Source organism: Chiloscyllium plagiosum, chromosome 23 (genome assembly GCF_004010195.1).
Source record: "Chiloscyllium plagiosum isolate BGI_BamShark_2017 chromosome 23, ASM401019v2, whole genome shotgun sequence".
NCBI lineage: Eukaryota > Metazoa > Chordata > Chondrichthyes > Orectolobiformes > Hemiscylliidae > Chiloscyllium > Chiloscyllium plagiosum.
Genome location: NC_057732.1, coordinates 42566368 through 42576030, shown reverse-complemented (window position 1 = coordinate 42576030; position 9663 = coordinate 42566368). Strand labels below are relative to the sequence as shown.

The 9663-nt window shown below is 44.3% G+C and overlaps 1 protein-coding gene across 11 annotated transcripts in view; it reads right to left on the bottom strand.

Annotated features, from left to right (window-relative positions):
- Positions 1 to 9663, bottom strand: part of plxna4 (plexin A4) — a 619179-nt gene that overhangs the window by 233146 nt on the left and 376370 nt on the right. For all 11 annotated transcript variants that reach the window (XM_043714044.1, XM_043714049.1, XM_043714039.1 and 8 more), the window contains exon 6: positions 1319 to 1442. In XM_043714044.1, the coding sequence (XP_043569979.1) occupies positions 1319 to 1442 (124 nt within the window). The remainder of the gene's footprint in view (positions 1 to 1318; positions 1443 to 9663) is intronic.

Below are 9663 nucleotides of genomic sequence, written 5' to 3'. Positions count from 1 at the left end.
AAGATCAGAAGAGTGAGGGGAGGGAGCATGTGAAGTGAGGGGAAGAATGTGGTGATGGGTTTGAAGAGAAGATGGTTGAGGGGGCAGCGAGGGAAAGAATGGAGAATTGAAGAGGACAATGAGAGGGAGCTAAAACAGACAGTGCCAGTTCCTAACAGTGGATGTGAAATATCCTAAGGCACTACTGAAAGAAGGGGACCTGGGAATTATTCCCAATGTCCTGAGAAACACTGAATGCTCAACCACCAGGTGAACGATTATCTGGTCATTGTCACATTTCGGATAATGCTGTTTATGAAAGTGCCCTGTTGTTTGCTCTGCATCACAACAGTGAATTATACCTCAAAGAGGTCGTTAACTGGCTGTAAATCACGTTAAGATGCCCTGAAGCTTTGAATGCTGTTTTATAAATGACATCTTAATTTTTATTTGCTGGAGATGATGGTGTACACTGGACTCGTAATCCAGAACCCACAGCTGACACACTGAAGACCTGGAACTGAATCCCAACACAGCAGACAGGGAAAATCTAATAAGTAATTGTGACTGTTTTCGATTGTTTGTGGGTGGCACGGTGGCACAGTGGTTAGCACTGCTGCCTCACAGCACCAGAGACCCGGGTTCAATTCCCGCCTCAGGCGACTGACTGTGTGGAGTTTGCACATTCTCCCCGTGTCTGCGTGGGTTTCCTCCGGGTGCTCTGGTTTCCTCCCACAGTCCAAAAATGTGCAGGTTAGGTGAATTGGCCATGCTAAATTGCCCGTAGTGTTAGGTGCAGGGGTAAATGTAGGGGAATGGGTCTGGGTGGGTTGCGCTTTGGCGGGTCGGTGTGGACTTGTTGGGCCGAAGGGCCTGTTTCCACACTGTAAGTAATCTAATCTAATCTAAAAGTCCATCTGGATCACTAATGCCCTTCAAAGAAGTAAATCTGTCACCCTTGCCTGGTCTGACCTACATATGCCCCCAAACCCACAACAATATGCTTGACTCTTCACTGCTCTCTGGGCCATTAGGAATGGGTAGTGAAAGTTTGGCTAGCCAGTGGGTTCCACATCCCATGAACAAATAACCAACAAAAAAACAAATTCCTCAGGCAGCATCCTAATGAATCTTTATTGCAACCAACTCTGAGACAGAAACATCACTCTCATTCTTAAACTAACAGTCAGCCTTTAACCTCTGCACGGTACCATTAGAAAATATGTTTTGGACGAATCCAAGGAAAACAGAATATTTAAGAAGGGTATGGCTTCCTGCTCCCCCCACCTAACCCCACCCCCAGCCACCTCTCAAAAACAGCTGGGTCATTGGCACTCACCGGTACGCTGTACTGTGACACAGAGATGTTGCTTGGGCTCACTGTGAGAGTGACACACTGCTTGATGTCAGACGCAAACCTTCGGAGTTCTGTGGAACGCTTACACTTATCTTTCCTCGTACACCTGCAACACAAAATGAAGGGAATTGAGTTTGGAAGCCAGCAGACCTTGGGCTTAAGCCCCATCCATTTACAGTCAGCCTGAAACCTTGGATAATACACAAGGGGCAATGACAGTGGCCTCACGGATACAGTACTGACTCATAATCCAGAGATCCAGAGTAATGTTCTGAGTAATCTGATTATTCGATTCATTGTTATGTGTACCTAAGCACAGTGAAAAGCTGTGTTTATGAGCAGCACAGGCAGATCATAGTAAGCAAGGACATGCAGATCATAGAGTGAGAAAAAAAAACTTTAGATAGCTTATGTCACACTAGGCAAGATCAACATTAGCAAGATCAGCATTATTTAAAGTGAGCAAGTCCATTCATCAGTCTAATGATGGCCAGGAAGCAGCTGCTACTGAACCTGCTGGGGTGAGTGTTCAAGCTTCTGTATCTCCTGCCCGACGGAAGAGGCTGTAGAGCATTACTAGGGCACAATGGGTCTTTGATGTTGTTGGCAGCTTTTCACAGCAACAAGCCGTGTAAATGGAGTCCATGGATAGAAGGTTGGCTTCCATATTAATCTGGGCTGTGCAGACCACCTTCTGCAGTTTCTTATGGTCCTGGGCAGAGCAGTTGCCATACCAGGCTGCTATGCACCTGGACAGTATGCTTTCAGTGGTGCATCTGTAAAGGTTGGGTGGATATGGATATGGATATGCCAAATTTCCTGAGCCTCCTGAAATAGAGGAGGCATGGTTGTGCCTTCTTAGCAGTTCTGGAATTGAATACCAGTCCCAGTTTCCTGGTCACCATCACCATCAATTGTCTGGTTCACTGCTGCCCTTCAGGGAAGGAATTCTGCCATCCTTACCTGGTCTGGTCTACATGTGTCTCCAGACCCATTGTAATGTGGTTGACTGTTAACTGCCCTCTGAATTGGCTGTAGGAAACCATTCAGCTCAAGGGCAATTAGAGACGGGCAAGAAATGTTAGCCTTGTTGTGACAATCTCAGAAAGGGAAACAAGCAGAAAAAAAGAAAGAAAAAACAATTCGATAGAACTCATGGCCCCCAAACCCTATGAAGTAACAAGCATTCCTCAAACCAAATTCCTTTTCAATGAGCCAAGATTCAGTCTTTGGATTTGATGAAGAGAAAGATCTCCCTTTGAGCACTTATCGAGTTCCTCAACAACAACATTAACATCCATTAATACAGCGCCTTTAACATAGTAAAACACAGGCTGTTACCAAATGAAGCTTGAAACTGAGCCACATGGGAGATAATAAAACCAGCTGTCAAAAGTTTGAACACAGATAGATATTAAAGAGTGGACTTAAATGAAGGGACAAAGAAACCTTGAGGAGATGGGGTTTACAGAGGCGATTTCAGAGTGCAGGACCCATACAGCTGAAGGCAGGACTGCCTGTGATGCAGTGATTCAACCAGGGAATGTTTAGAAGTGCCATATTGGAATAGTACAGAGATTACGCAGATCTGTAGACTCAATGAGTCTTATTGCACAGAAGACACCTTTTGGCCCATTGAAGCCAATCCACCCACCGCTGGAAAAGTTTCCAGAGAAAGTATCAACCAAGACCATGTAGATACTTTACAGCCTCATGCGGGTGGATTGTAGATGGAGGAGGGAACGTACAAGTTTGAGGGTTACCTCCCTCCATCCTCGACCTTGTCTCAATTTGATGTGGTCAATTAATGGCCACTTCGTGCCCTCTCTGATGTGAAGGAGGAGTGTTTGATGAGTGGGGCAGAAACCTGGCAGGAGGTACAGAAGCTTGAACACTCACCACAGTAGGTTCAGAAGCAGCTGCTTCCTGGCCATCATTAGACTGATGAATGGACTCGCTCACTTTAAATAATGCTGATCTTGACTAGTGTGACATAAGCTATCTAAAGGTTTTTTTTCTCACTCTATGATCTGCATGTCCTTACTTATTATGATCTGCCTGTACTGCCAGGTGGGAAAGGAAGACTGCTGCCTCCTTCATGGACCACCCCACTTCAGTGACTGGGGGTCCTACCTCGTTTTGATCAGGTCACAAGGTTTCTGACTCTTGCTGTACACAGAGACATAGTGAAGAATACACAATATTTAAATATTTAGGCGCACACTCGCAACGCCATTAATACAAAACTACTAACCAAATGCTGGAGTATGAGATTACAGAAAGACAGAATCATCCTGAATTGTTATGATGCAGAAGAAGGCCATTTGACCCATCATGCCTGCACTGGCTGATTAAAAGAGTATCATTACATGGCGCCAAATCCCTGTTTTTATCTCATGCTCTTGCACATTATTTTAATCCAAATAATCATTCTCTGCATGGCTCAATTGCACCCACCTCCACCACATTTCCATTTCATACTCTAACTACACACTGAGTGAAAAAGATTTCCCTCACTTCACCTTTCTTCTACACGTCTCTTTATATCTAAAGCCTCTTAATTCAATTCAACTTTACAAGCAGGAAAAGTTTCTCCATGAATACTCCATCCAGCCCACTCAGGATTTTGAAACCTTGACCATATCTCCTCTCAGCCTTCTTCTCTCTAGGGAGAACAATCCCAACTCCTTCAGACTATCTTCAGCCCTGAAGTTCCTTATCCTTGTAAACTATTTCCGTACTCTGTCTAACGTGTTCACATCCTTCATAGAATGTAGAACCTAGAACTGTACACAATACTGAATTCTAACAGTGCTTCATATACAAATTCAACATCACCTCCACACTCTTATACTCTATAGGTAGACTCAACTCTATTGGAATAGATGGGTGCATGATGACTGGTGTAGGAACAATCGACCAAAGGGCCTCTTTCAGTGGGTAAACTCAAAACAACTGTTTTCCACAGGGCACTTTTGACATGGTGTTAGGAATGTGAGCATAGCCTGTAGCCATTAATGGTGAACTGGCTGCAAGGATTTGCAAGCAGCAGACTTTATCGACAAGAGTTACATGCAGTCATCCTCAGTCATACATTCAAAAAGGTTGAAAAATTGATTCAAAAGGAGCCAAAGGGTTGTGGGTTCAAATCCCACCTGAGAGAATTAAGCACAAAATCTATACTAATGTCTCTCGTACATCACTGAGGGAGTGCTACATCATCACAGATGTCAGTTTTTAAGATGAGACATTAAACTCGGGCCCCCAGCTGCCCTCTCAGGTAGCCAGAACAGATTATATCTAATGTAGGACGGGAAGTTCTTTCTATGACTGAGGTCAATCACTCATTGCTTTGTGCGGGAGCTTGCTGTGCACAAATTAATCAGTGAGCTTCCTACACTGCACCAGTGAGTACATTTCAAAAGTACATCAATGGCTGCAATATGTTTTGGGATGGCCTAAGGATGTGAAAATCTGGGATATCTACTGAAACAGATTTTGTCCTAAAATTTTCTACTGATTTTTTAAAGTTCATTCAGTCGCGAGACAGGGGTCTCGCAGGCTGGGACACCATTTAATGCCCATCACTAGTTACACTTGAGAAGGTGTGGTGAGCTGCCTTCTTGAACTGCTGCAGTCTACATGCTGTACGTACACCTACAATGGCCTGAAGGAGGGAATTCTAGGATTTTGACCCAGCGACAGTGAACAAACAACGGTATATTTCCAAGTCAGGACAGTGAGTGACTTGGAGGGGAACTTGCATGTGGTGGTGTTCCCCTGTATCTTTCAACCATGTCCTTCTAGATGGCATGGCTGTGGGTTTAGAAGGGGTGCTGTCCAAGGATCTTTGGTGAATTTCTGTAGTGTACACTGCTGCTACTGAGCTTCAGTGGTGGAGGAAATGGATGTGGTGCCAATCATGCAGGCTGCTTTGTCTTGAATGGTGCCAAACTTCTTGAGTGTTGCTGGAGCTGCGACCAGCCAGACAAATGTAGAATATTCCATTACAATCCTAACATGTGCCTTGTAGATGATGGACAAGCTCTGAGCAATCAGGGGGTGAATTACTCGCCGCAGTATTCCCAGCTTGTGACCTGCTGTTCTAGCCAGTTCAGGTTCTGGTCAATGGTAACACCCAGGATATTGCTTTAGTGATGGTAATGCTACTGAATGTCAAAGGGGTGATGGTTAGATTCTCTCTCATTGAAGATAGTCATCACCTGGCACATGGTCAGAACGTCAGAGCTGCCAATTTATTTGGATTTACATCATTCAGTGATTGTCTGGTCTCTGATTACTCAGTTATTGGGAGATATGGGCCAGTAACTCTGTGTCTTTTGACAGAAGCTGCTCGATCAGTTCTGGAGTTCCAACATTTTCTATGTTATTTTAAGTTCCAGCATCTGCAAGGGAACGAATTCCAAAGTCCTGATCAGGAAAATCCCAAATTCAACCCCCAAATCATAACTGACTTATCCTACAGGAACAAGATGGATCTGTTTTCCAACTGCATTTACCAGCTGAATAAACTGAATTCCCTTGAATTCAGTCAGCGTTTATCAGCAAACATTCCCAGTTCAATCCCAACTTAACGCAGCTACCACACTCCTGTGGTCAACATCCCAAGGTGAGGAATTGAAAAATTGAGCCAATTTCCCCTTCCCACACAACATATGGTGCAAAAAGCAACTGATGCTGGTGCAATTGTGAACTTGACATCAGAAATCAATTGATCTTTATTAAATAAATGCTTTAAGGGATATGGAGGTGGTTAGGGATTGAAATGAGGTCACAGATCAGCTATGGTCTTGCTGAATAGCTGAACAGGCTCAAGGAGCTTAACAGTCCACACTTGCCCTTACATTCTCCGAGAATGGCTAGTGACTTGTGTTGGTGAACTCTCTGAGCGCTCCATTAATCACTGTGCAATGGATGTTTGTGCTCATGAAGCATTACACAAGCAGGAAGCTAATGACTTCTGAAGGGGGTGGGGGGGGTTAGAATCCGAGTAGGAAGGAGAGAGGAAGGAAACGCAAAATGTTCCTTCAGCTCCAGAGGTTGAAAGTACTCAAAACCAGAGGGACCCATTGCACAAGTGTCAGTGTGTGAAGAGAAGAATTCCGAGGCTGAAAATTCTCAGGAGTGCAGTTAAAAAGTACATTTGTACCAGCATTAGCCCATCTTCACAATACAATCAGGGAGACAAAAAGCCCTTTTAGGTGAAACTACTTTCACATTATCACTGCATGAGGGAGTCTCATCTTGATTGAACGCTGTGCTCACATACTGCCTTTAATTCCCCACATGCCCATCAGATCCACCTCAATGGTTTCACTTGTATCTGATTGCAACCCAAACAGCTATGGATGAAAAGAATATCCACCTGGTTAGGGACAATGCCCTTCTACCAGACCAGGGACTGGTGTTAACCCTTGCCTCTTCCGTTTGAAAATGCCACATTCAACTAGCTGTGAGATAACAGTTCCATAAGCATCTCCAATCACTCAGCCAAGTAACAGTCTATTCATAAAAGGCTCAACAATACGATTTTAAGCAATTTGCAAAGGAAGCAAATGTAATGTGAGTAAAAACCTTTTTCACCCAGTGAGTTGTTAGGACCTGACTGGACTGCCTGGGAGTGTGATGGAGGCAGATTCAAGCAACACATTGAAGGGGAATAATCAAATGATTATTCTAATAAGAACAAATATTGAGGATTACAGAAAAAAGGCAGGAGAATGGGTAATAAGGCCAAATTATCATTCAGGAGAAATGCAGATGCTGGAGAGTCAAAGCCGAAAAGTGTGGTGCTGGAATAGCACAGCAAGTCAGACAACATCCGAGGAGCAGGAGAGTCGACATTTCGGGCATAAGCCCTTTATCAGGAATGCAGAGGGGGAAGGGGGCTAAGCAACCCTCCAACTTGACACCGCCCTCTTGAATTCCTCTCACCGTTCTCACTATCACAATCACCTCCCACCTGTATCCACCTATCACCTTCCCAGCTACCTTTCCTCCCAGCCTCACCCCACCCCATTATGTATCTTTCAGCCCCCCCAACATTCCTGTTGAAGGGTTTATGCCTGAAATGTTGACTCTCCTGCTCCTCAGATGCTGCCTGACCGGCTGTACTGTTCCAGCGCCACACTTTTCGACACTAATTATCATTTAGATAGCCAATGTAGCTCGATGGGTCAAATGACCTCCTTCTACACCACAACAATTAGCAGAAGAATGAAAGAAGAAATTTCCATTTATATAGCGTCTTTCACAGCCTCAGAACATCCAATGGTACTTTAAAGGCAAATATGTATTTTTGGAGTGTTTTGACACAGGGAAATTCATGTGGATTTAAAGCAGTAAGATTTTTGATAGGGAAAGATATCAATAAAAATAACATCATAGAATCCCCACAGTGTGGAAGCAGACCAATTGTCCAGCAAATCCACACCAACTCTCCGAAAAGCAGCCCACCCAGATACAACCCATCCCTGTAACCCTGCATTTCCCATGGCTAATCAATCTAGCCTATATATCCCTGAACACTATGTGCAATTTGGCATGGCCAATCTACTTGACCTGCACATCTTCAGACTGTGGGAGGAAACGCAGACACGGCGAGAACGTGCAAACTCCACACAGACAGTCGCCCGAGGCTGGAAGTGAACCCAATCCCTGCTGCTGAGGGGTAGCAGTGCTAACCCTAAAGGAAAGCTGGGAAAATGGAGATGAAGACCAGATCGCTCATGAACTAACCGAACAGTGGAACAAATATTGAGCAGTCACCTCCTGTTCCTATGCTCCATTTTGCAAACCAATCATGTCTGGGGTCAGTGCACCTATAAAACATGTCAAGTCCACATCTTGTGATCCACACTGGCCCAAGATATTTTATCACAAAAAATATAATTCCAACCACCTCTGCTGGATGGCGGATGACATTAATAACTGAATATTAATAATGCTGATTACAATAAATTTCCCAAAATTTATGTTAGCACGGCAGAATTAGCTGCAGAGAGTGGCAGATTAAAGCACCTGATTCAGCACCCAGAATATTAACTCAGCAACCCCCTCCTTTATTGCAGGCTGTTGGAAAGGGTCAATTCAGAGAGAAAACAAGAGAAGAAATGAAAAGTAAATGCCTGAAGGAAAAGTGGAAATGAAAAAAATAAGGGAGACAGAAACAAGAGCAGGAAGAATGCGAAAGCAACAAAGGAGCAAAATATTTTTGTGATGAATATTTGTGCATTTTGAATTTGGCGACTCAGGGAGCAGGATTAAAGGACTTCAGTTACATGGAAAGGTTGGGAGAATCCAGGACTGTGCTCCTCCGAACAACAAGGTCAAGGAGAGATTTGCTATGGGGTTTTGATGGAGTCAATAGGGAGAACTTGTTTCCAGCAGCAAGCCCAAATTAAAGATAATTGGCATAAAATCAAGGGGATGTAGATGAGGAGACTTTTCTTTAACAAAAGGTACATCTGACCCATGATTTCCTGACCCTCAAGAGCCAGAGACTGGAAGTACGCTGAAAAAGATTGTCAGAAGAACATAGGAACTAGGAGCAGGAGGAGTAGGCCGCCTGGCCCATCGAGCCTGCTTCATCATTCAATAAGATCCTGAGTCATCTTTTCGTTGACTCAGCTCCACTCACCCGCCCTCTCAACATAATCCTTAATTCATTTATGTTCAAAACTCTATCTATCTTTGCCTTAAAAATATTCAATGAGGTTGCCTCAACTGCTTCATTCGGTGAAGACGTTCCTTCTCAATTCGGTCCTAAATCTTCTCCCCCTTATTCTGAGGCTATGCCTCTTGTACTAGTTTCAACCACCAGTGGAAACAATCTCTCTGCTTCTATTCCCTTCCTAATCTTATATGTTTCTATAAGACCACTCCCTCATTCTTCAAAATTCCAGAGTATAGTCCCAGTCTACTCAATCCTCCAACTTCAGTAGACAATTCACAGGCATGTGGAACCCTCTGGAAATATCTGCAACCTAAGAGTTAGAACCAGAGACTTTGGAAGTTCCAATGCATACCAGTAGTTCACCAAGAAATCATCGAGGGATTTTTAACCTGCTCTGACTCTTGCCTCACTATCAATGGACACAAAATAACTCACTGAGTGACCTCAGCCCTGATGTGACCTTTCCTCCACATTGGCCTCCTTCACACAAAAACTCCCAACTGCACCAAATCCCCCGTCACGGCGATATCCCCTCAGACTGAACCACACCTCACGTGACACTCCTTCACACTGAACCTCCCCCACACCAAACCCTCCCCTCACAGCGATACCCCCCTCAGACTGCCTGTCA